This window comes from Hypomesus nipponensis, chromosome 28 (assembly GCF_054491055.1).
Source record: "Hypomesus nipponensis isolate SF chromosome 28, ASM5449105v1, whole genome shotgun sequence".
NCBI classification, from domain to species: Eukaryota; Metazoa; Chordata; class Actinopteri; order Osmeriformes; family Osmeridae; genus Hypomesus; species Hypomesus nipponensis.
In genome coordinates, this window is record NC_140388.1 from 11,712,501 (window position 1) to 11,738,725 (window position 26,225).

At 51.2% G+C, this 26,225-nt stretch overlaps 2 protein-coding genes across 3 annotated transcripts in view; both read left to right on the plus strand.

Annotated features, from left to right (window-relative positions):
• The window catches only part of ank1a (ankyrin 1, erythrocytic a), a 40,712-nt gene extending 23,167 nt beyond the window's left edge, over positions 1-17,545 (plus strand). Inside the window, exons 30-44 of one of the 2 annotated variants that reach the window (XM_084695169.1) lie at positions 1-184; positions 272-368; positions 762-990; positions 1,180-1,308; positions 1,460-1,579; positions 1,741-1,825; positions 2,028-2,102; positions 2,285-2,416; positions 2,674-2,832; positions 8,630-9,275; positions 9,534-9,927; positions 13,137-13,220; positions 13,667-13,819; positions 15,727-15,828; positions 16,836-17,545. The exon at positions 1-184 is cut by the window's left edge and continues 21 nt beyond it. In XM_084695169.1, coding sequence (XP_084551295.1) covers positions 1-184; positions 272-368; positions 762-990; positions 1,180-1,308; positions 1,460-1,579; positions 1,741-1,825; positions 2,028-2,102; positions 2,285-2,416; positions 2,674-2,832; positions 8,630-9,275; positions 9,534-9,927; positions 13,137-13,220; positions 13,667-13,819; positions 15,727-15,798 — 2,559 coding nt within the window. In that variant the 3' untranslated portion in view covers positions 15,799-15,828; positions 16,836-17,545. Of the gene's footprint in view, positions 185-271; positions 369-761; positions 991-1,179; positions 1,309-1,459; positions 1,580-1,740; positions 1,826-2,027; positions 2,103-2,284; positions 2,417-2,673; positions 2,833-8,629; positions 9,276-9,533; positions 9,928-10,947; positions 11,578-13,136; positions 13,221-13,666; positions 13,820-15,726; positions 15,829-16,835 lie in introns of those variants that run through there. The other variant, XM_084695168.1, reaches the window with a different exon arrangement.
• Positions 17,546-20,747: 3,202 nt separating this feature from the next.
• Positions 20,748-23,544, plus strand: LOC146220047 (eukaryotic translation initiation factor 4E-binding protein 1-like). The gene is made up of 3 exons (XM_084695026.1): positions 20,748-21,213; positions 22,509-22,715; positions 22,863-23,544. The coding sequence occupies exons 1-3, from the start codon at positions 21,075-21,077 to the stop codon at positions 22,892-22,894; spliced, it is 378 nt and encodes a 125-aa protein (XP_084551152.1). The 5' UTR covers positions 20,748-21,074; the 3' UTR covers positions 22,895-23,544.
• Positions 23,545-26,225: the final 2,681 nt, after the last annotated feature.

Here is a 26,225-nt window from a genome sequence, read left to right on the forward strand (position 1 = left end):
CTGGTTGCAAAGCTGCTGGGTAACCAGGCAACCTTCAGCCCCGTGGTTACGGTGGAGCCACGGAGACGCAAGTTCCACCGTCCGATCGGCCTGCGCATCCCCCTGCCCCCCTCCTGGAGGGACAGCCCCCGCGACGCGGGCGAGGGGGACACCACCAGCCTGCGCCTGCTCTGCAGCGTCATCGGTACGACACACACACACACACACAATGACACCTCAAACACCTCGGCTCCTCCCATTGGCTGACGTTCCCCGCCCTCCCGCGCTGCAGGAGGCACCGCCCCCGCCCAGTGGGAGGACATCACCGGCACCACCAAACTCGTCTACTCCAAAGACTGCGCCAGCTTCACCACCAACGTGTCGGCGAGGTACGTCCACGTCTGACCTCTGACCTCTGACACAAAAGAGAGGGAGAGAGAGAGATACAGAGAGAGAGATACAGAGAGAGAGAGACAGAGAGAGAGAGATACAGAGATACAGAGAGAGAGATACAGAGAGAGAGATACAGAGAGAGAGATACAGAGAGAGATACAGAGAGAGAGAGATACAGAGAGAGAGATACAGAGAGAGAGATACAGAGAGAGAGATACAGAGAGAGAGAGATACAGAGATACAGAGAGAGAGAGACACAGAGAGAGAGAGACACAGAGACAGAGACAGAGAGACAGACAGAGAGACAGAGAGAGCCAGAGAGAAAAGGACAGAGAGAGAGATGTTTCCAGAACTTTTCCAGAACGTTCCACATGTTGTCGTGGTTCCAGGTTCTGGCTGTCGGACTGTCCACGGACGGCCGAGGCCGTGTCGTTCGCCAACCTGCTGTACCGCGAGCTGTCAGCCGTGCCCTACATGGCCAAGTTTGTGGTGTTCGCCAAGATGAACGAGGCGCGCGAGGGCCGCCTGCGCTGCTACTGCATGACGGACGACAAGATGGACAAGACCCTGGAGCAGCACGAGAACTTCACAGAGGTGGCACGCAGCCGAGACATCGAGGTCAGGGGGGCTGGGGGGCCGGGGAGCTGGGGGGCTGGGGGGCTGGGGGGGCTGGGGGGCTGGGGGTGTCTAATGAGTGGAATATTTAGCTGAGGTGCTTAACTTGTGTGTGTGTGTGTGTGTGTGGTATGGTGTGTGCGTGTGGTATGGTGTGTGTGTGTGTGGTCTGGTGTGTGGCGCCCTCTGCAGGTGATGGAGGGCATGCCGCTGCACCTGGAGTGTTCAGGGAACCTGGTTCCTGTGAGGAAGGCTACCCAGCAGCCTCGCTGCTTCAGCTTCCAGGCCTTCAAAGACAACAGGCTTCCCGTCTCTGTCAAGGTAGGTTCCTGCTGCTGCTGTACCTCTCTCTCTCTCTCTCTCTCTCTCTCTCTCTCTCTCTCTCTCTCTCTCTCTCTCTCTCTCTCTCTCTCTCTCTCTCTCTCTCTCTCTCTCCTCCTCCTCTCCCTGACAGTCTCCTGTGTTTCTCCAGGTGAGAGACAGCAGTAAGGAGCCAGCTGGTTTCCTCTCCTTCCTGAGAAAAACCACAAAGTACGAAGACAGCCAACATGTTCTCTGCAACCTCAATGTCACCATGCCCCCCTGTATCAAGGTAACGTCACCATGTCACCACGGGGATTTGAACCTGCGACCTCTTGATATGCAGTCAAAAGCTCTAACCACTGAGCTAAACCGTCGTCTATGATCCATCTATTGGATATATCTATATTGTATTCATAGTATTCTGCCTACATTACGAAAACGTTTTTGCAGACGGCGGGAAGCGAAGACCGCAGGCGAACTTTGACCCCGTTGGCCCTGAGGGAAAGATACAGTGGCCTGACTGAACCAGCCATGGGTAAAGGCCTCTCATTGGTCACCTGGTCAACCACAAGCCCGCCCCCCCCCCCCTCCAGCGCCAACCCCAGCGCCCCACCCCCAGCACCCCACCCTAAAATCCCTACCTTCAGATTCCATGAGTCCTGTCCATGCCCTCAGTCACAGCTCACTGTTTAACACCTTCCCATGTTAAAGTGTCCGTGGTGGTTTGGTCTCTGCAGCATCAATGAGCGCCATGGATAGGACTGAACTGAAGATGGCTTTGATAGCTGAGCAGTTGGGACTGAGCTGGGCTGGTGAGTGAATGAGTGTGTGTCTGTGCTCGTGTCTGTGGGTCTGTCTGGTGCTTGCATCTGTGGGTCTGTGTCTGTGCTTGTGTCTGTGGTTCTGTGTCTACCGTGTAGCGACTCGCTAATGAAGAGACTTCTCCTTCCTCTCCACACACCTCTCTCCTCCACCACCTCCTCCTCCTGAACAGAGCTCGCCAGAGAGCTGCAGTTCAGCGTGGACGACATCAACAAAATACGCGTGGAGAATCCCAACTCCCTATTGGAGCAGAGCTCCACCCTGCTCAACCTATGGGCCACCCGTGAGGGCAAGAGAGCCAAGAGTGAGTAGCAGAGATCCCGCCCCCCTCTCCCCCATCCTCCCATCTGATTGGTTGGTGGGCCTGTCGGTTGACGTTGTCGGGGACTGGCCTGTCCCAGGTTGTTTTCCCTATCCCATTTCCCGTGCTTGTCTCTGGACTCTTCTCTCCTCCCTCCATGTCTCCCTCCATCCATCCCTCCCTACCTCGCTCCCTCCATTTCTCTCATTGTGTCTTTTCTCCATCTCTCTCCATCCCTCCGTGTCCCTCTCTCTGTGCAGTGGAGAGTTTGTACACAGCTCTGAAGAGCATCGACCGCATGGACATCGTCAACATGCTGGAGGGCCAGGCCCCGCCGCCCAGCGGACGCCAGGAGGCCCGAGAGCCCAGCCGACGCCGACACACAAACAGGGACAACGCCTCCCCGGGCCTGACCAATGGTAAGGTGCCCCCCCTGACCAATGGTAAGGTGCCCCCCCTGACCAATGGTAAGGTGCCCCCCCTGACCAATGGTAAGGTGCCCCCCCTGACCAATGGTAAGGTGCCCCCCCTGACCAATGGTAAGGTGCCCCCCCTGACCAATGGTAAGGTGCCCCCCCTGACCAATGGTAAGGTGCCCCCCCCCCCCCTCAGCCCTGGACCCCCAGAACCAGTTAAACACCCTTCCCCCCTGCCTCCCCCGTCCTCCCTCGCCTCTCCCCCTCTGCTCTCCTGTGCCGCTGCCAGGTCGCGTCACATCTACAAGGCTCTCTCAACAGCCCTTACAAGGACTCAAGACACTCCAGCTTCCGTCGGTGATATCTGACATGTGTCTGTAATACCTGACGTGTCTGTGATGTGTAGCATCGATTTTCATCTCAGAGAGTCATTCTCGTAGTTGAATAAAGGTTAGATGTCAAATGAATAAAAATAGATAAGTGGCTTCATTCCTGTCACATCAAACTCCCCTGTAGCTCCAATTAAGATCTCTTTAGTTGAATTAATGAAGTGAGATGTTTTGTAATATTAATGCTTTTAATGTTCAATTCTGGGATTTTTGGGACGTAGTTTCATGTTCTGTGATAAGATAAGTATGAACAATTGACTACAAAACCAAGTCAATCTTGCACTGTGGTAGAATTTAAGTACATAACAACTCCTCATTATAATATTGGATGTGTTAGCATTTTTATGTCTACACATGACAGTACAGTTACAGCATAAATGCAGCGTTGGGTGTTGGCGTCATTCGAGTCGGTCTCCGCAAAGATGGAGGTTGGTGTGAGATCCGGTGTGTTTGTGTTGGCTGTGTGGATAAGTGCTGCGATACCTCCGATCTGCATCCAGACCAGGCCTGCCCTCCGCCCAGTCCTCCTGTTGGTCACTTCAGGCTTTGACACCTTTGTCTCATGGTTTGTTCCCCATGCATAAACTACATCAGATTGACTCCAGTTTCACTCCGGGCATGGACAGTTGTGAACAGCCCTGGTCTGGACTGGTCTGGACTGGTTTGGACTGGTTTGGACTGGTTTGGACTGGTCCGGGCAGGGCAGGGAGAAGGCGGCCCACCCTTGTGAGAACTGGAGCAATGAGAGGTGATGTAACGATGCATAGACCTGTGGCCATGAGGAAGACGGCAGAGTCCGATCACTGCTGCAGTGGATCTGACACCTGTCTGTCTGCTGTCCGCCTGTCTGTCTGCTGTCCGTCTGTCTGTCGGACTCCCAAAGGTTTGTCCTTTGACGCTGAGTGACCAGGTGGTCACATTCTTAGCAGACAATCCCTGCAGCCAGCCAGCCAGCCCCCCAGCCCCCAGCCAGCCAGCCAGCCCCCCAGCCAGCCCCCCAGCCAGCCAGCCCCCCAGCCCCCAGCCAGCCAGCTAGCCCCCCAGCCAGCCAGCTAGCCCCCCAGCCAGCCAGCCCCCCAGCCCCCAGCCAGCCAGCCAGCCCCCAGCCAGCCCCCCAGCCAGCCCCCCAGCCAGCCAGCCCCCCAGCCCCCAGCCAGCCAGCCAACCCCCCAGCCAGCCAGCCAGCCAGGTTATTGTCTCTAAACACTGTTCACTCGATGATGATAAGGTGATTGTTTCAAGAAGATCTCTTACTGACTGAGTTCTGACTGACCCTCCTAGACCCAGCCCATCCCAGCCCATCCCAGGTGATCCCAGGTGATCCCAGGTGATCTCCTTGTCTCTGGCTTGAAAAAGCACCATAAGAAGAGGAATCTCCAGTCGAGATGATTTGAGAAACCCGACAGTCCTGTGGAGACAGAATCCTCCAGTAGACTAGCACACAAGCAGTCTCGTCTCGTCGAACTCGGGCGCGGGTCACTTCCTCTCTCTCAGCCCTGCGACGACATGCTAGGTTGTCATAGAAACGCTGTGGTCAGTACGTAGCAGGGAGGATGAAGCCTAGGTTACCGTAACAGTCCAAATGTTCTCTCTCTCAGCCTGTGTGTGCATGGGTTCGGGGGGGGATCTCTCTGGGGGGGGGAGGGGGGACTGAGGGGGGGGGGGTCGCTGCACTGTCTGTCCCTCTGGGCTCCCGTACTTGTTCCTTTTGACTATCTGCCCCCCCCCCCCCCTCTCTCTCTGTCTCTCTCTCTATCTCTGTCTCTGTGTTTCTCTGGACATGTCATCTGCAGCCTGGTCTCCTCTTCCTCCTTCTCACTCCTCTCCAAACTCTGACCTCATGCCGACCTCATGTTGACCTCCGGCCCTCATCTTTATAAATTTATTTTTTAATTTCTTTTTACGACGAGTTGTGCATTTTTCCGAACTCTTTTACTTTTTTTCTCCGTTTCCTACTCTGGAAAAATCTACGTTTTTAACCGTCTGCTGTGAGCCCCCCTCCTCTCGCACACCGTCCTCAGCCCCCAGGAAGAAGGGGAGAGGAGTCCCTCTCTCTCACTCCGTCTCTCCCCACCCCTCTGCCTCCTCTCTCCCCTCCCTGTCTCTTCATCTCCCTCCTACCCTGTCCTTCTCTCTCTCTCTCTCCCTCCCTCCTCTCCTCTCCCGGCCCGTCCTCCTCCCTGTCCTCCTGCATGTCTGCATGTGCATGTAGCCAGAAGCACCCTCATCTCCCGCCTCTCCTATGCTCGCATGGAAGCATCGGACCGAGGGGCATGCCGCAGTGTCTTCTGGGAGATGTAGTCTTGAAGCAGTGCATGTGACGACACCTGCCAGAATGGGACTAACAGAGGAAGAGAGGCGTGGCCTCGACCCCTGGAGCATGAGAATGCCTTTGTTCTTCTCTGTTCTTCTCCTTCGACAGAGATCTGTGACGATCTCTCCTCTCCAGGGGGTGAAAAAGCCTCCGGGTCTTTTTCGGTTCTGCATAGTGACCGTCCTGTTCATGTGTGGGTGTTACGATGTGACAGTCCTTGTGTATCGGTCAACGTGTGTGTGTGTGTGTGTGTGTGCGTGCGTGTGCCTTGCGAGTGACGTCTGTGGGGGCCGGTTCCTGTCCTCGCAACATCACTTCCTGTAAACCTTCCTTTCGTCTTGGTGACGTGTGTGTGTGTTGTGTGTTTCCTGTGTGTTTTTTTTCCAAGGTACTGTATTTCACGAGTGTGTTTCACTGTGCCTCTGTTTCCTCCCTGTCAGTCCTTCACCTAGTACGTCCAGGTGTCGTCCCTGTGTGTGTTTCTCTGTGTGTGTTTCTTTGTGTGTGTTTCCTGTGTGTGTTTCCTGTGTGTGTGTACTTCGACTTACTGTGTGTTTATACACGTCTTGTTTACCAGGAGGGTCGGGTCAACGTCTCCACTCATCATCATCACTACACACACACACACACGCTAGACACACACACACCAGACACACACACTCTCTGGTGTAAGAGATCCCGTACACATGATGTCCTTTGGCCTTCTCAGCTGGACGTCTGGAGATGGTGTTGGTCTTGTTCTGCCAGCAAGCCTCTCTAATACCCACTGCACACTCAGCAACACTCACCACCAGCAACGAATCATGTTACCCCTGTCTTTTAACACGCACACACACAAGCACACATACCAGGAACACACAAACACACACCACAAACACCATATACACAATACCACACACACACAGATGAACGCAGACGTACACACACCAGACACACACACATACAGGGGCACAAACTGCATTTTATCTCTCTCCCTCTCCCTCTCCCTCTCCCTCTCCCTCTCCCTCTCCCTCTCCCTCTCTCTCTCCCTCTCCCTCTCCCTCTCCCTCTCTCTCTCTCTCTCTCTCTCTTTCTCTCTCTCCCTCCCTCCCTCCCTCCCTCCCTCCCTCCCTCCCTCCCTCCCTCCATCCATCCCTCCCTCCCTCCCTCCCTCCCTCCCTCCCTCCGTCCCTCCCTCCCTCCCTCCCTCCCTCCCTCCCTCCCTCTCCCTCTCTCTGTCAGGATATGTCTCTGTGTTGTGTTTGTCCTTCTGTTCCACTGGAGGCCTGTGGTGGTTCTGGCTAACTGACGCACCTACACACAGACACATTCATCACAATGTTGGTCCATCACAGTGCTGGTCCATCACAGTGCTGGTCCATCACAGTGCTGGTCCATCACAGTGCTGGTCCATCACAATGCTGGTCCATCACAGTGCTCATGCCATCTGATTCTGCATAGATGTGAGTCTAGTTCTCCTACTCCAATATGCTGCATATGTGGCTGATGCCTCCAGTTCCTTTTTGACCTTGAAACAGGACATGTGGGACATGAGGGAGGGAGGGTTAAGGGAATAGGGGAGGGATGGGGAGAGGGAGAGAGAAGAGAGGGAGGAAAGATGGAGAAGGCAGGGAGGAAAGAGGAGGGAATTAGGAAGGAGGGAGAGGAATAGGGATGGAGGATGGAGGGAGGAGAGACTGAGAAGGGAGGGAGGGAGGGAGGGAGGGAGGGAGGGAGGGAGGGAGGGAGGGAGGGAGGGAGGGAGGGAGGGAGGGAGGGAGGGAGGGAGGGAGGGAGGGAGGGAGGGAGGGAGGGAGGGAGGGAGGGAGGGAGGGAGGGATGGCTGAGAGATGGAGGAAGGCACTGCACTCAGAATGCACCTGAGTCAGATATTCTCACAGGATGTAAACAAGATCACTTCCTGCAGGATCATCATGCATCACGTGGACAGACCGGGGTCGTCCTGTCAGCCCTGACCCCTGACCCCTGCCCAGGGCTTCACTCCTCACGCTACCATCCCCATACATCCTTCCCCAAATCTTACTTCCTCTTTGAGAATGAACGTTCACATACACATGAAGATTCACAGCGGTTTCTGGAGTGACTTGAGTCGAGTGTCCATGGGCCCATGAGAAGCATATTTTCCTAATTCAACTTAAAAAAGAAATCCATCGAAAAACTAAATTGGTTGTCTCCTTTATACGTGAAAACTGTTTCTGTATTCAAATGTCTGTTTGTTTGTGAAAAATTTACGTGACTGGAGTGCACTTTTGTGGTAAATGGTTCTCTTCTGTTGATTTCTAAATTGTTTGTATTGTTTATTGTTGTGTGTGGTTGGATGTGTGTGTGCGTGTGTGAGAGAGAGAGTGTGTGTGTGTATGGTGTGGGAATGAGATTGCTTGCATGCATGCCATACAGCCTGAATATAATATTTAACCTGCCTGTCATGTCCGAGGTTACGTGAACGTGTGTGAGTGTGTAAGCCTGTGTGTGTGTGTGTGTGTGGCATGTGTGTGTGTGTGTGGCATGTGTGTGTGTGTGTGTGAACCAGGGAGAGGAAGGGACTGTGGTCCTCCCTGCTGGTGGGTAGTTAGTGCAGCAGCAACAGACACCAGGACACCAGGACACCAGGACACCAGGACACCAGGACACCAGGACACGGTCCTGGTCCTGGTCCTGGTCCTGGTCCTGGTCCTGGTCCTGGCCCTGGCCCTGGCCCTGGCCCTGGCCCTGGCCCTGGCCCTGGCCCTGGCCCTGGTCCTGGTCCTGGTCCTGGTCCTGGTCCTGGTCCTGGTCCTGGTCCTTGCCCTGGTCGCCTGCTGCTGCTGACACAGCTGCTCTATGTTGGTGCTGGCTGGTCTGGCTTGCCCCCCATCCCCCGCCCCCCATCCCCTTGAGAGTGCCCCCCCGGCTCCCTCAGTCCCTGCACCAATCTCTTCCAGCTAGCCCCCTCCCCCCTAACCCTCCCCCTGTCCCCCTAACCCCCGCCCCTCTCTCCCCCTCCCTCTGGCTGCCCTGTCCTCTTGGACAGTGGCACCCCTCCCCTGGGGTCCCGGTGCTGGAGGGGGGAACGAGGCGGGGGGTTCGTGTCAGTCTCCCTCTCTGTGTCTCGCTCCAGGTTATGGGCTGGTTCAGGAGGAGCTGCTCTCCCCAGCCTCCATGCAGTACAGCCTGCCCTCCCCCCTGGGTACCGAACCCTACTGGCAGGAGGTCTCCAGCCTGGACTGTGCCCCCATCGCCACCACCGAAGAAGACACCCTGATGGAGATGTCTGACGTGCAGGTGTGGCCCTCCGGTAACAGCCCCTCTCTGGTGGCCGTGGAGGACTCCTCCCTGGAGTGCAGCAACGCCGACGACTCCGAGGGGCTCCTGGGACTTCCGTACGGGAGCCTGGGCCGGCCGGGGAGCGCTGCCAGCGGGGCGAGCGGGGCGGGGGGCGTGGGCGGGCTGGAGGAGGACGACACGGAGATGGGGGCTGACTCGGAGATGAGCGCGGCCACGCCCGCCTCGTTCAGTACGGCCACGCCCACCCTCGCCGGGGTTGACCTTAATGGGCTGGACATGGGTCAGAGGTCAGAGGCCGTGAGGTCGGACGTTGCGGAGGCGCTCGGCAGCGCGGCGTGCGAGGGAGGAGGAGGAGGAAGAGGAGGAGGAGGGCCAGGCTCAGAGGAAGGGCTTTCTCTTGTTGCAGGACAGCAACGTGTGTACGCACGCCTCAGCGACTCTCCCGGTTTGAGCCGCGTGGTCGACCGCAACGGGGACAGGTGAGTTCTGGACGCCGTCGGCATGGCAACCGCATGACGACGCGCCCCCCCCCCGGGGCTGCTTGTCTAATGGCTAATCTACCGAGGCGTCGACTGTGTCACGGCTTGTTCTTATTGGCTAATCTACCGAGGTGTCGACTGTCGATGATGTAAACACCTCCTGTACTAAACACCCTCATACAACAATTTACAGCTCTTACTGCCCCCCAGTCCCTCCCCCAGTACTCCCCCCTCAGTTCCCCCTCTCTCTCCCCTCAGGTCGGGTGAGGCCAGCAGCGGCAGCAGCGGAGCAGGAAGTGGTAACAGCGGCGGCGGTGGCGGAGGCGGCGGCTCCTTCCTGTCCTACCTGCAGGAGCAGTCGGGCCCTGGCTGGCACCCCGTCACAGACCCCACGCAGGCCTGGGTGGGCTCCCAGCCGCGCCAGGCCGTGGACGCCGTGATGTCATCGGTCCGCGCCGCCATGGATGGGGACGGCGGGCGCGTGTCCCAGGAGGCTTTGCTGCAGCCCGTGAGGGACATGGGCCACTCGGAGATCCTGAGGGGAACACAACAGAGAACCTTCCGGGGGACCCAGCCGTTTGAGAAGGGTCTGGGGTTCCCTCACAGGGTCCCAGAGCTGCACGGCTGGGACGGAGACCGTCTACGTGGACAGGTCAGAGGTCGCCTCGCTCCGTACGCTTTACTGGGGTCTGGAGACCCACTTTTAACTGTGAAATCATTTTTGGTTTTAACTTTCAAGATAGTTACTTGTAACGTTTGAACAATTTTTCCATGATAAACAATTTTACCAAACCCTAACCCTACACATAACCCTAAAATAATTTGTGTTCCTTTAATCCTTAAATTATTTTACTTTTAATCTTTAAACTAATTTCAACTATTTTACTTTTACTTTGAACGATTAAACCTTAAACGATTAAACTTTTAATCTTTAAACTATTTTACTTTAACCATCATTTTAAGTTCAACCTTTAAATCAGTAACGAATGTCATAATATTGTTATAGTAACTCTGGAATAACATAAAATATGCACCTGATAGCAAACCAATTTTAGGAGGGATATGTGGTACCACACACACACACACACACAGCATGGTCTTGTGGTATCAGCTTCACCAACATAATTTTGTAATATCAGACCATTGACATTTCCGAATGGATGCATTCTGTGTTACATTTCGACAAAGTTGAAGCATGTTCAGCATGGTTGTGAAAACTAAGATGCTACACAGGTTGACTGCCTTCCAAAACTATTTTGACTAGTTTGGATGATTTCATGTCCTGTTACACACACACACACACACACCTACTACACACACACACACCTACTACACACACACACACCTACTACACACACACACACCTACTACACACACACACACACGTACTACACACACACACACCTACTACACACACACACACCTACTACACACACACACACCTACTACACACACACCTACTACACACACACACACGTACTACACGCACAGAAGGCCCAAGAAGGGCACAAACAGTGTGTCAGGCTAAACATAGCCTGGGGTTGTCACTGGTCCAGTCTGTCACCAGATCCGTGGTCTGTCACACGTGAAGCTAGCAGGCTAACATAGCTCCACCTCACAAGCTCTCATGACCGCTCCGCTATGAGAGAGAGAGAGAGAGAGAGAGAGAGAGAGAGAGAGAGAGAGAGAGAGAGAGAGAGAGAGAGAGAGAGGAGACAGACGGCTCCAAGGTTGCAGCCGCTCGCGTGTGAAGGCCGGGTCCCTCCGTTCCCCCTGACCCACCCACAGAGAGAGAGAGGCTGAGAGGAAGAATGAGAGAAGAAGAAAAAGAGATCCGACAAACGGAATAAAACCTCCAGCCCCGACCGGCGGATAAAAACGGATCTCGAAACCTAGAAAAACAAACAGAACACGCGGGCAGACAGAGATAGATAGACCTGCAGCTGTTACTGCACACCAGCGAGGGGGTGGGGGGAGGGCGTCACCCGGGTTTCGGGGCGCGAGCGCGCGCGTGTGTGTGAGCGTGTGTGTGACGCCGGTGGCGTCGGGGTAGCGAGCAGAGGGATAGAGGCGAGCTAAGGGGATGTGGGCCCTGGTGACAGAGCTGATCTTCAGCCTGGTGCTGCTGGCCTTCCTGGTCATCAGCTGCCAGAACGTGATCCACATCGCCAGCGGCGCCGTGCGCACTGTGCTCACCTACGTGCACGCGCAGCTGGACCGCGAGCTGGGCGAGGCCGAGGGCGTGGCCGACGAGGAGGAGAACGTCACCACGCGCGTGGTCCGACGCAGGGTCATCCTGAAGGTACCCCACAGAGAGAGAGGGGGAGAGAGTATGAGGGAGAGACAGAAGGAGAGAAGGGGAGAGAGGGAGGGAGAGTATGAGGGAGAGACAGAAGGAGAGAAGGGGAGAGAGGGGGAGAGAGTATGAGGGAGAGACAGAAGGAGAGAAGGGGAGAGAGGGAGGGAGAGTATGAGGGAGAGACAGAAGGAGAGAAGGGGAGAGAGGGAGGGAGAGTATGAGGGAGAGAGAATGAGACAGAGAGAGGGAGCGTGTGGGAGTCATGAATTAAGTTATAACTACAGACGATAACGTTTCCTAGATTGGAATTATTTAACAGTTCTTCTTCTTCGAGACTCTTGTCTACTGTATGTTTAAAGAACACTGCAGGCCCAGATTTAGCCGGCAGCTGCCTACAGTATGGAAGTTACTGTATACAGTACAGCTAGCATTGCTCTATAAATATGTTCGCTGCTATGAATGGACTCTTTTGGCTATTTTGGGGATTTGACAGTGAGCGTATGAACATCTGAGCTGGTTGTGTGTTGTTCCCTGTTCCTCCACCGCCCCCCTCCCCACCAACCTCAACCCCAAAGCTGGTATCAACACAACTACCAGGCTCAGTTCAGGACCTCATGGCTCTGCGTGATCTGATAAATAGCCAAGCTAGCGCCCTGCAGGTTGATACTGGTGATAGCGATACTAGCATGAAGCCTTTCTCTCTGTGGCTGGGGCAGAGCTAACTCACCCTGGACTACTGTTCCTGATGACGCTGTCTCTGCGTCTGTGGTGATCATTAATCTCTCTGTCTAGCTCTCTCTTTTCTTTTCCTCTCTCTTTCTCCCTGCTCCCCCCTCCCCTCTCTCTGTTCTGGTGTCTGGGTTACGGAAGCTGGTGACAGTCGTAAACAGGGAGTCTCTTTGGGGATCTATTTTAAACTGTTCCACATTCCTCTCTCTCTCTCTCTCTCTCTCTCTCTCTCTCTCTGTCTCTCTCTCTCTCTCTCTCTCTCTCTCTCTCTCTCTCTCTCTCTCTCTCTCTGTCTCTCTCTCTCTCTCTCTGTCTGTCTCTCTCTGTCTCTCTCTGTCTTATACACTGTCTCCCCTGTTCCTCTCTCCACCTCCCTGCTCCCATAGCCAATCAGACACACTAACTCCCATCCACAGACTGACTCCCATCCACAGACTAACTCCCATCCACAGACTAACTCCCATCCCAGACTGACTCCCATCCACAGACTAACTCCCATCCACAGACTAACTCCCATCCACAGATTAACTCCCATCCCAGACTGACTCCCATCCACAGACTAACTCCTTCCTTCACGAGGTAAACCTGGACACACCCAGAGATAACCAGCTTAATTGTGTTAACTATGTACGGTAATACTGTATTCAGCACATACACACACTGCAAAAAATAACCTATCAAGTTATGGTGCAAAAATATTTGACTAGAGCTTGGGTACGTTTAAAACTGTTACGTTTGTTTGTCTGCCGGTGCAGTGAGAAAACATCAAAAGGTCAGCAGGATGTCTTTAAATAACGTGTGGATCCCTCACGTGGCGCTCCTTGTCGTTCCAGGGGGACGAGGCGGAGGACCTCCCCGGGGAGCAGGTGAGCGAGGAGCAGTTCACGGACGAACACGGCAACATTGTCACCAAGAAGGTCAGCAATCCCAGCATGCACTGGGGGTCTGTGACCCAGTTCCCCCCACACACACACCTCCCTCTGGTTACCATGACGACACTCACACTCATTGTATGATTATTACACCGATAATCATGACATCACCAAATTCCTCTGGCATGGGACGTTTTCCTAAGAGTGGTCTGTGTGTGTGTGTGTGTTTCCCCGACCAGAATGGGGAAACAATGTTTGACTGACATTGTGACAGATCCAAAGAGGCAGGGACAGAACCTAACCTCCGTCCAAATGTCATTTCCTCCTCGATCTCTCTCTCATCTCTGCCTTCTCTGTCAACATTTTATTTTTCCCCGGTCTGTGTCTCTTCCCCACTCCCCACTGTCACCCCCTCCCCCTCCCCTGTGTGTGTGTGTGTGTGTGTGTGTGTGTGTGGTGTGTGTGTGTGTGGTGTGTGTGTGTGTGTGCAGACCGTGCGTAAGGTGGTGCGTAGAGGCCAGGGCTCTGGGGAGGAGGGCGGTCAGGAAGTGAGCATCGAGAGTTCCGTCCTGGACTCCACCGAACTGGAGGCTGAGTCTGAGCAGTTCATTAACTACGCCATCCTGGGCCGTGACAGCAGCAAGGTGGGATACTGACCCGCAGGTGGCTCCCCCCCCCCCTCCTCCCGCAGCCTGCGACCTGGGCTCCGTGGCTGGGCAAGACCCCCCCCCCCCCCCCCCCGACCCAGAGCGATCAGCGTCGAGGAGGACCAGGATCGTGTGGGCGCTGCTCAGGGCATGTGTGTAGACGGCTACTGTGTCTCCAAGAGTCTGAGACAGTCGACTTTGTTGCGGTTTAGATGCTGCACCGGAGGACTTGGGTTGTGGGGTCGGGCTCTGAGCTTTTTACAGCTCACCTGCCGCGGGTGATAACGGGCTAAACCTGCATGGGCCGTTGTGTAGGGGTTAGCCAGGCTGAAAGGTGTGTGTGTGTGTGTGTGTGTGCCAGTCATAATCTGTCCAGCCAGGCTCACCCATCCCTGCTTCATCCAATGCTCAGCCTCTCTGTCCTGCATGCCCCTAGCAGGAAGCCACAGTTCTACTTCCTGTTTCGGAAGCTTCCATCTCCACTCAGCCTGCCGCAACGCCAAAATACTGTCATCAATGCTCACCTCCATAGTCACTGTTTCATATCTGCTGTGTTTCCTGAAGTTCCTTGTAAAATGTCTGTTTATTTACAGTTAAACTTAAACTAACTGTTGTTTTGGTCAGTCTGGCCTCCCCCCTGTTGACAACATTGACTGTCTCTCCTTCCTGTCTCCATTAAAACTCTTTGGTCCATTAACCCTGACTGTGACTGTATCACTTCACCCTGCAGGTCTCTCTCTCATGTCGATGGTTCTGATGCCTCTCCTTTTTCCTTTTTCTCTTTTTCGTGTCTTTCCACCCCTCCTGTCCACCCCACCCCCACCCCTTTTTCTCCTCTTGTCTTGGCTGTCTGTACACTGGTCTCTCCTTTTCTCTCTCCTCATCTTCTCCTCTTGTCTCCTTTCCTTTCCTGATCTTCTCCTCTCACTTTCCTGATCTTCTCCTCTCACTTCCCATCGTTTTTTATTTTTTATTTCTGTCGTTTCATCCCTCCCTTTATCCACCTCCGTCCATCCCTCCCTCCATCTTTCGCCCTCCACCTCCCTCCATTCACCTCCCTCCATTCACCTCCCTCCCTCCCTTCATCCCTCCACCTCCCTCCTTCCATCCCTCCCTCCACCTCCCTCCATGCCTCCCTCTATCCACCTCCCTCCCTCCAACTTCCTCCCTCCCTCCATCCCTCCCTCCACCTCCCTCCATCCCTCTACCTTCCTCCATCCCTCCCTCCACCTTCCCCCCTCCACCTCCCTCCCTCCATCCCTCCCTCCACCTCCCTCCATCCCTCTACCTTCCTCCATCCCTCCCTCCACCTTCCTCCCTCCACCTCCCTCCATCCCTCCACCTCCCTCCCTCCATCCCTCATCCTTCCCTCTTCTCTTTTCTCCTTTCTCTGGTTGATGTCCTACTAACAAACTCCTTTGTCTCCCTCCCCCTCCACCTCCTCCTTCACCACCTCCTTATCCCCCTCCTCCTCCACCTCCTCCTCCTTCACCTCCTCTTCCTCCTCCTTATCCCCCTCCACCTCCTCCTCTTCCTCCTCCTTATCCCCCTCCTCCTCTTCCTCCTCCACCTCCTCCTCTTCCCCTCCACCTCTTCCTCCTCCTTATCCCCCTTCTCCTCCACTTCCCCCTCCACCTCCTCCTCTTCCTCCTCCTTATCCCCCTCCACCTCCTCCTTATCCCCCTCCTCCTCCACCTTCTCCTCCTCCACCTACTCCTCCAACTCCTCCTCTTCCTCCTCCTTATCCCCATCCACCTCCTCCTCTTCCCCTCCACCTCCTCAACTTCCTCCTCCTTATCCCCCTCCACCTCCTCCTCGTCCTTATCCCCACCCTCCTCCACCTCCTCCTCCCCCCCCCCGTTCACCCCGCCTCCGGCTCCCCCCTCCACCCCTCCCTGACGTAGCCGGATATTGTGGATGTGAAGAAGGGTGCTCAGATAGTGAAATGTGCCAGTCTGCGGAGAGTAAAGCAGTGAGGCAGGAACACCTGGCCGCGGGGCCCACAGGTAGGGCCCAGAGCCTGGGGGGCTATCACGTTTAATCCAGCCTCTCTGGATTAAATAGACCCGGTTGTAACCGCCGTTAAGTACTAACGACCGCTAGCGTTAGCACTGCGGCGTTAGCGTTGGTGTGGATTAGAATTAAACTAATACTGTACTTTTTGGTTGATCGCTGCTAAGGGAGCGTGTGTGTGGTAGCTAGGTAGTCTGTCTAGCAGCACGACAGTAAAAATGCAGGATTGGCTTGCACCTGCGCTCTGCACTTTAATATAACGGAATAAGATTTGTTTGACTGGGTCACAGTATTTAGTACTGATTGTCTATTGGATGTACAGAGTTAGACATGGTGTTTAATACAGGTATATAGGTTTCTGTCTGTTGTGTGTTTCACCAGTTTGGCTAAAGAAGGGTTCTACTAATAGAAAAGTTTCAAAGGTCAGAGACAGAAGGCCAGTTGTCTGTTGGCGTGCATGGAGACACTTCGGAACACCTGTGTGTGTGTGTGTGTGTGTGTGTGTGTGTGTGTGTGTGTGTGTGTGTGTGTGTGTGTGTGTGTGTGTGTGTGTCTTAATCTGGTGCCAAGAGAGAGAGTGCTTGACCCTTGCCTTAACACTCTAAAATAGAACTCGACTAGAGAAAACGGTTTCTTGTAAATACAAAAGCTAATCCAGTAACTGTCAATTGTTGCCTTGTGTATGGACTTGTGCATTTAACATACAGCAGGCTACAGTACAGTAAAGTAAGTCAGTGAGCTTGTCTCGACCCGAATGTGTTGAACAGGGAACATTTCCACGTAGAAAATGTGCGTTTTCAAGTCAGTCCCCACCAGTGTTGCGGTTGTTAGGACTGTAGACCTGGTGCAGTGATGGCTCCCTGTGCTGGCTGGCTCATGGACCAGCTGACAGGAGGACAGCCATCTGGACGTGGAGGTTAAGCCTACAGGGTGCTCTCCTGTGGCTCTGCTCCGGCGGCTTCGCATCTCACGTCGCCTGTGTTTTTCTGTCGTTCCGCAGGACTCAACCCCCTCACCGAAACCACCCTACTTAGACACATGACCTACCCGCAGCCGGTGAACACGGAGGAGCGGAGCCCCCGTGACAAAGAGGAGGAGGAGGAGAGAGAAGAACCAACTACGACGACAAACACCGTCTCCATAACGACAACCGCAACCGACGGCGAGCGAAAGTGGGACGAGAAGAGGATTTACTTGTAGTTTTCGTACCTTTTTTTTAAAAAGAAACAATCACACACTCACACAAACACACAAAAGAAAAACATCAACTACTTGGCTCGAAGCATGATTTCGTATAAAACAAAAACCAAACAGAAACATACAAAAAAAAAACGACAACAGAAAAAACTAGCAACCAAAATGTGCTTCCTGTATTATGTATTAGCATGAGTGACAGCTGCCGCATGGCCTGTTTTTAATTAACTGCAGTTCCAAGGGGTAATGGGGGAGAAGGTGGTGAGGGAGGTGAGGGGAGGGGGGTGAAGGCCCTTGTCTTAAGAAACAACGTAGGTTTCGTATGTATGAAATTTAGGAAAATGGAGATTATAAAAAATACTCTGAATTAGACAACGAGTTACTCTCTCTCCCTGCCACACTGGCTGGACTCTTCCAGTTTCTCGTTCAGTAGCCTGCAGCAGCCTAAACTTCCTCTGAGGACATTGGCGTTGTACAATTTACTATTATGCACTAAAACGCTGTGTGTGACAGTCAGTTTCGGAGAGTTTGTGTTTCATGTGACAATACCCCCCTCCCTGTGTGCCCTGTATGGTTCAACGTGACCCTTTACATCATCCTGTGACCTGAGATCAACCTGGGTCTGAAAACAAAACGACCTTCGTGTCCTCCTGCCTGTCACCCGGTCTTTTCCGTGTCTGAAGAAAGCTGTGTGTCGGTCTTGTGCGTGTCTTCGGCTGTCCTGTCACTACAAGGGCATTTTAGGTTCCACACTAGGAACCACACTCTTCTTTGTGTTTTAGGGCGGACGTCTCTGCTGCCCCCCCCCCCCCCCATCGATCCCCCATAGCCTAGCCTCTAACACTCCCACCCCCCAGCCTCTAACCTCCCCCATGCAGCCTGTGTGTTTGAGGGGAGGAGGTTCTGGAAGCAGTGTGGTTGAGGTGATGAAGGAAGCCTAGCCCCAACCCTCCTCCAATCACCTCATTGAGTCTAGCCACCACCCCTCCACCCTCTTCCAATCACCTCAGCCAGTGTCCTATCCTGCCCCTCCCTCCCCTCCCTCCAGCCTTCCTCTCAATGAGCATGTAGCATTTCAGGCCTCCACCAGCAGGGGGCAGGATCTCCTCAAGATAGTAGCTCTGACCTTGAACGGTGACAGCTCTCCAGTCCAGGAGAACCCTGGTCTTGTAGACAGTCTGAAGCCCGAGAGAGAAGCTATAGAAGCCTGACGTGTGTTATCTGGTCTAGATGTTCCCCAGGTCGAGCATAGACGTTCTCCTGGACGTGTTGAGCTTTAGTGTTTGTTGGTTGTGTTCTCCTGGTAGCTTAGGGAGCGTTGCAAAGACAGCTAGCCACGAATCACTGTGATGAGAAACTGTAATACTGACCCCACAAACTGTGATCCCTTACACCCCCGCCTGAACGTCTCCTCCTCCTCTCCTCCTCTCTCGCCCTAGATCTCTACCCGGCACGGCTATGTTTAAAAAGAAAGCAATAACATGAGTAGGGTTTTGTCGATTTGTTTCATCTGTGTAGGGGGATGTTTGAGTGTGTGTTTGTGTTTGGGGTGGAAAGTGTGGAGATCGTCATATGATCTCTTCGAAGCTTAAAATTCTATTCTGCTATTAGCTGCAACTTACCTCCTCTTGAAATCAGAAATGATGTCAGACCAGGAAATGGATCTTCTTTAGGAAAGAGGCCTAAGACCGGGAACACTGGTCAATGTAGTTTAGGTCCAAATCTGAATGTTCGAGTGCCAGTCTTAGCATAAGTTTGCTTGTGGAGGTCGTTGAGGGGTTTGGAAACAAGTTACTTCATATAAACCATCTCCTTCTACATAGGAACCCCACATCTCGCTACTTATCCAGGGAATGTTGTCACAGAAATGCTGGCGTGGCAAGAATGTGTCCACGCATAATTGTTTTAAAGCCTTAACAATATTCATATTCACGTTCAATAAGGGATTAAAACGTGTGTATGTGCATGTGTGTGTGTGTGCTGGTAGATTCAGAGCTGATATAGAATCCAGAAGGGAGGAGAGATAATACTGTTAGTGGTGATTGTATGACAATGTTAAGGAACTAGCGATGACCTGACAGCAAAACATTGAGACATATTTCATGCAACACATTGTTTACCATGGCATCACCTCACTGTGCCATCCGACATATCAGAATTATTTTCACACCATCCGGATCAACCTTGCTTCCTAGCAGTATGGATACCTCCCACGGCTGGCACTGGAGCAAAAATGGACTCAGGATCTGAATATATTTATATATACATTTGTGCATTCATCAGTTCATGTGTAAGGGGTACAGCGAGAGACAGACAGGAGACCTCAGCCTAGGACATTGTTTTGAAACGTCTTGACAGAGTTGAGGACGATGAGTGTGACGAAACACAGACGGCCAACGGGAGCAGACTAGTGTGCCTCCTGGTGATCACGGTTTTCTCTGTAGAGCTTTAGACCAGCCAAGAAACACCTCGCACACTTGACACACACACACACACATGTATCAGATCTGGGGTTCTGGGTTGAGGGCCTTTATGAAGGATGTCCATTACGGGTGTGAGGAGAGGGGTGGTGGTGGGGGGGGGGGGAGGTGAGGGTGTGGTCCACAGGAAGAGCTGACAGGATATGGCGATCCAGAAGGGTACAGAGGGTTAGACCATTCTTGGAGACAAACACACTCTGGTGGCTAGGCTTTGAAGATGACAAGTGTTTTTCCTCACCACAACAGCTCCCAACCGCCAGATTTAAGCCAGTTCTAAGGCTTTCTTACAGTGACAGTTTGAGTGGAGGAGTCCATTTAAGTGCAAGGAGAGGGAGGAAGGGTATGGACTGCGTCAAATGTAACAGTGGGAAAAAAACTAAAACATGCATTGAGGGACTACTGAGTTGTCGACAAACGGTAAACCGAGTTCATGCAAAAATATAAACTGTTGCAAAAACCAGTGAACACACGTATACTCCTTTAGAATGGATAAAGACCTTATTAACGCAATAGAATATTACTCAATACTAAGGAATGCAACTGCGCACATGCACAGAAAATGTTTTTAATATAAATTACTATATATATGAAATATATGAAAATATCTATATTTACTTAGAATGCTATGCACCCTTACTTGTCAACCGGGATTATAGTTATTGTTATGGATGTACTTTTAGCATCATAGAAGAGACTGTTTGAGTTATGGGTAATGCCTGCATCCTGGGAATAAAAAGGTCCTTGTAGGTATTTTATCTTGTTTTGTTGGCTTTTTTATTGTTACAAAGAGGTCAATTATGGAGAAAAAAATATATATGTACAACAAGCCTTTTAATCAAACGAAATCCGAAAGACATCTATAGACAATTTACCCTGTACACCAGCTCAAACCATTTACAAAATTAATAAAGAAACGAAATGTCTGTGTTTGTGAGTGTCTTCATAAGGAAGCATACAAGGTAACTTGCATTGTGTGTAAAACGTGCGTACATAGAAGGTCGTAAAAAGATAACAGGCTACAAGTTCAATATGGCACAGCATGGGCTACGACCCTCTCGTTCTATGTAGAAGACGTAGCATATCGTGTTGTTTAGCAGACAACGTGCGAACCATTCTCTGGTCTGGTGCAAACCAAATTTAACCCGGAGGAAATACTTCGTCTACCCAAATGATCACAAACATGTCATAACGTTAGGTTCCAATAGGGGGCAAAATATTCGCAATGTATCTGGCTAGCTCTTTACACCTCTTTCCTGTTTTGTGTGAGTGCTTGCTTGAGCCTGAGTGGAAGAACGTGCTGGTAGGTTCTTTAAAAAAGACCCTGGCCAGTTATTTAGGTTGCGTGTGGGAATGTGAGTAGTTTAGATAATATACTATTATTTGCACACATTATGAAACAGGAAGTTATTTATTTGTATATATGAGAGAATAACAAGGGAACAAAAAAGCAAAGACGAAGAAACAACAGACTGTTTTGTTGTTTGCAAGTATAGCGAGCTAGCTGTCTCCAAGTTGTCAAATTTAGCCATAGTCAATCATAAAGCGAACGATCCAGTGTTTTGAAGATGTCTACGGGCTGTCAGAACAACGCCACAAGCAAGGCCATTCCAACAACAAGGAGAGTCACCATTAACGACGCGGAGCACATGCCCCACGATTACTCCACAACTCCCGGAGGAACGCTGTTTAGCACAACCCCTGGAGGTGAACTGTCATCTGTTCCCTAAACACAGCAATGTTGTACAATTAGCGAACACGTCGCAAAAGAATAGCGTTGACCTTATACGGAACGTATTGCGTTAATGTTGTTGTTTTAATACCACAGACATGCCTATAGCAAATGTCATGCAGACAAAGGGGTTAGCCAGAAGATTATCTTGCTAGCTAACCAGAAATCAGCTTTGACAGAAAATGTGATGGCCACCCTTGTTTTAAAAGCTTGAGAAGTTTCATTAGGCGAATGCATGTGGCAAGAATTATTCTGAACCTTTATGATTTTCTGAGTTTGAGGCGAATTCCTTTACTCGGGTGTTTGCAGGTGAGCATTAATCGTGAAAATATAGAGGTTTTCTTTTGAGTTGTCATCTTGTGGTCAACTAAGGCCAGCCACATGGTCAATCCTTGTTGTGACTTGTGACGCAGTAGCTATGCTAACTTTATTAAAACTCCACGGAGGCCAACCTTATCAGCACGGCATTTCATTACGTCGTGCCTTGTAACACATTTGTGTACCTGGTGTGCAATTCAGTGTCGGACAATAGTTCATGGTAATGACGTCTCGTATGTGCAATTCAGACAGCAGAGGTATGCCACCTACCCTATAGGCTACATGTGAACCTACACCAAGAATAAGCTACTCCGGAGAACGTTTCTATAGAAGGAGCCGCAGCGACGTCATTTATGTTATCTGGCATCTGATCATTAAAAGCGGTAGTCATGGGACTTAGCCTTCCACTTCCTCGCCTGCCACTTGGTGGCGGCTGACTCGTTGACGCAACTCGACATAGATTTAGAGATGATTAACACCAGAACAGCATGAAAGATTGTCTTGAGATGTCTCATCTTTCAAAAGCTGCACTGCACTTGGCCTATCGTGACTTTGTACCTCTAACTTTCTATCTCAATATAATTATGATCAAAGTAGAGTACAGAGTTGATAAGCAGGTGTGTGTGTGAGTGGTGCATTTGACCCCTCAGAGAGCAGAGTTTGCCCGTGCTTTTCGATACTATTTTGGGCTCTTTCAAACATTCCAGATCGTCCGTCACAACTCACATGTTACTCATCAAAGAATGCTTTGATTGTCCCACCCTCCTCTTCCTCCACCCTCCTCTTCCTCCACCCTCCTCTTCCTCCACCCTCCTCTTCCACCCCCTTTCCTCTACCTCCTCCCTCTCTCCACCTCCACCCTTCTACCCCCTCCTTACTCCACCCACCTCTTCCACCCCCTCTACCTCTCCCCCCCCCTCCCCTCCACCCCTGTCCTCTCTCCTCCTCTCAGGTACCAGGATCATCTACGATCGGAAGTTTCTCCTGGAGTGCCGCAGGTCCCCAGTGGCCAGGACCCCGCCTCGTTGCCTGCCCGACATTCCAGGGGTGACGAGCCCTCCGTCCAAACTCAGCCTCCAGGACAAGGCCCAGAGGGGAGAACCACTCGTCAACGTCAACAACAACATCATCGTCCCACCTGCTGACAAGAGCGGAGCTGGTAAGAGCACAGATTCCACAAACGTTGGTGGTAGAATCCCTCCAGAAGGGTTCCCTTCAGAAAAAGCGCAACTGTTTGTGGTCTGAAGTTTGCGGGGAGCGTATCAACGCGCAACGTTTATGAGTTGTCTTGTGTTTTGTCCTATAGGAGATGATGCACAGTTTGAAATGGACATCTAACCGGTTGGCCTGTGAAAGGAAGTGAATCACCTACCCCTGTAACCATGACGCTGAAGAGGGCTCTCCTCGACCCTGCGTCTCTCTGTCCCTCGCTCTTTAAAAATCCTTCCGTTTCCATTTAGTCCGCTCTTCCGCTGTTGTAAACGACAAATCTCTGATACGACTGTGAAACCTGAGGCACGAGAGGTTTGAGACGGTTCAGTGTGATTATAACGTCGGTTGTGCCTTGTATGTTTCAGAGTAGCTACTGTTAAACGTAAACACAGAACACCGAACTTGACTTATTTTCTATCTACTCAACCTTTTGTACCCGGAATGTGCCGGAAAAACAGTGGGTGGGTTTTTCTCGCTGCAAGTGGTAGGCCTTTTATTTGTATTCTATGGATTTGATAATTCTCTCATGTCGTGGTGACGTCTGAATGACCTTTAACCCTCACACCCAATCACCATCAAGTCTGTCTTCAGGTTGCCTTTGAAATACTGCACCAATTTATAATTGTTTTTCTGATAAAAAAAAAAAAATGTTCACCAAAGGTGTCATACAGTGGAATTTCGAATCTGTTTTTGTTCACATTTTGAAATACATTTTGGGAAAACATTTTCACATGGTTTGTAATGACGGCCAAGCAATAAAGTGAGCTGAAAGTTGATTGGATGTTAATTGTCGGTACCCACTGATGCTGTTCTTTGTGTTTGTCGGGACAAATGGGGGGGGGGGGGTGCTGGGGGAGTGTGTATTAGGAAACCAGAGCAAGATGTTTCTTATCTTAACAGGGATCTGGCAAGTGTCATTAATCCATTTGGTGAGTGCTGACCTAAAATACACATTCTCTTTCTCCTTCTGGCCTCTCACAGAGACGCAACCCTAGAAATGGTTATTCCACTGCTCGTAAAACTGTAAAAAATGAAACCTGTACTGCTCGAGTCCGTGCCAGACTTATGTGTCTTTGTTAGTGAGAGCCTTTTCCCAAATCAACATTATTTTATTGCCATGACAACGGTGGGTTTCCACAGAGGTGGCAAGAGTAGAAACCAGCAGTTAAACCTCTCCTTCGGTAAAGTCTAGCACCTCACATACCGCTTCCCAGCTTGGGACTGGCTTTCACACAGATGCCAAACTGGCCAAACAGAAACCGGGATTTATTTCGTTTAGCCTTTTCACTCCGTTAAACAGGCACACTTGAAGTGAGCGAGATCTCAGTTTGAATAAAGATGACAGAGCTCTGCCTCCCTTCTCTCTGAGTGTTATATTAGTCGTTTACAGGATACAAGTAGTTGGGGAAATGTAACTAGTGCTACACGGATCGGTGTGGTTTACACACATTGGCTACTTGTGTATTGGCTCTGAGCCTCATTATCCATGTACTGAGTTGACCAGTAGGCTGTGATGGGAAACAGAAGTGTGTCTCTGTAAGGGGGAATGTTTGTGTGTGTGGGGGGGGGGGGGGGGGGGGGATTAGTGAAGGATGTTAATGTCAGTGGGGAAGTATGTGGAGGGGGGAATGTTAGTGTGTGTGTGTGAAGAGAGGGATGTGTGTGTGTAGGGGGATGTTAGTGTGTGTGAGACTGGACACGTCAGAGTTACTACCTCTGCTCCTGGACAGGATTACACCCTCACACCTTCTGTCTGGACGGTCACAGTCGAGCCTGCCCAAGGCTCCAACCACACAGCACTTTCCAGAAACAGCTCCGTACAAGCATGGAAGTATTCTGACAAACACTAGCCTGCTGTGTCCTACCGAAATCCCTCAACAGTCTTAGAAATCAAACCAATCTACTGTGTTCAGTTACAAGACACTATATTCCGAATCTGAACAAGCACACCATTAGTGTAGGGATAATGAAAAACCGCTTGACAACACAGAGAGCAGGAGGCGTGGTTACTGGGGCTTGCTGTTGAAAAGAGGTATGATTTCATCAGCTGACAGCTCCCTTTCAAAAGACTAAAGGGTGAAGTTGTTCAGGCAGTTTGACAGTTCTAGGATAACTTGTCATTCCTGGTTGAGCGTCCCACTCTTTGATTGCAGACGTCTGGTGGCGGAGTCCTCTGCAGCTCTGTCACATTCTTCAGGGGCTGACCTCGTCTGTTTCCAGTGTCAGTCGACCCGAAAACTTGAAATGGTCTGTAATGGAGTTTGACGTTTTGGGGGAAAAGCTCGCGATGGATAAATGTTTTGCCATTGCTACTAATATATTAACTTTGTCTTTTTAAGCTACAATAACATCAGGTAGCAGAAACATGTTAGTTTCAGTTTGGTGCACTATGTTTAAGATTTAAGATGCCTATATGTTTATTGTATGCACCTTCCTGCTAAAGCAAATTACTTGTCTGTGTAAACTGTAATGGCGAATAAATCCCTTTCTGGTTAATTTGCAGCACAGGTCACATGTTTAGTACAAATTATTTGTAAAGCTTGAAATAAACAAACTTGATTCTTGACTCAAATAAGTACTAATATGATACCCCCTGCACTCTGTACATTTTACAACAGTATGAAATTGAATTCTGAATTTCACATAAAAATTCAGACATAAAGAGGGCATAAGTAAGTCATTTTAAAAGCAGATTTATTCCAAGTAAAACTTGGATGGGTCTGGGCAATGAGATGGACGAGGCTTGTCCCAGACATCAGGCCCACGCGTTGTGCGTCTTAACCTTCCCTTCTGTCACTTCATCTCTTGCTAGTTAGGGCCAGGGGCGAGGCGCGCAACCTGTCACCTCTATTTCCTGCTCCCTCATCCCCCCAAACTTAACACCATGTAACAAACAATTTATCTTTTCTGTTGATTGTTTGGGTCAAAATACCATGTTTTGGGGGGGGTCCAAGTCTTAATTAGGGGGGTCAAACCCCCCTAAACCCCCATGATTCGAACCCTTGATGCCAACCCCTTTGGTCATATCATTCAAAAAACACATGCTTACACCTTTGGTCATTTCATCCAAAACACACATGCTAACCCCTTTGGTCATTTACCCCAAAACACACATGCCAACCCCTTTGGTCATTTCATCCCAAGAACACATGCTAACCCCTTTGGTAATTTCATTCAAAAAACACATGCTAACCCCTTTGGTAATTTCATCCAAAACCTACATGCTAACCCCTTTGGTCATTTCATCCAAAACACACATGCTAACCCCTTTGGTCATTTCATCCAAAACACACATGCTAACCCCTTTGGTAATTTCATTCAAAAAACACATGCTAACCCCTTTGGTAATTTCATCCAAAACATACATGCTAACCCCTTTGGTCATTTCATCCAAAACACACATGCTAACCCCTTTGGTCATTTCATCCAAAACACACATGCTAACCCCTTTGGTCAT

Bases quoted from the DNA above. Each gene is read 5' to 3' on its own strand.
- LOC146220047 (XM_084695026.1), top strand. From the start codon at position 21,075: ATGTCTACGGGCTGTCAGAACAACGCCACAAGCAAGGCCATTCCAACA. The intron at 21,214-22,508 runs GTGAACTGTCAT...TCCTCCTCTCAG, and splicing joins GTTTAGCACAACCCCTGGAG to GTACCAGGATCATCTACGAT. The intron at 22,716-22,862 runs GTAAGAGCACAG...TTTGTCCTATAG, and splicing joins TGCTGACAAGAGCGGAGCTG to GAGATGATGCACAGTTTGAA.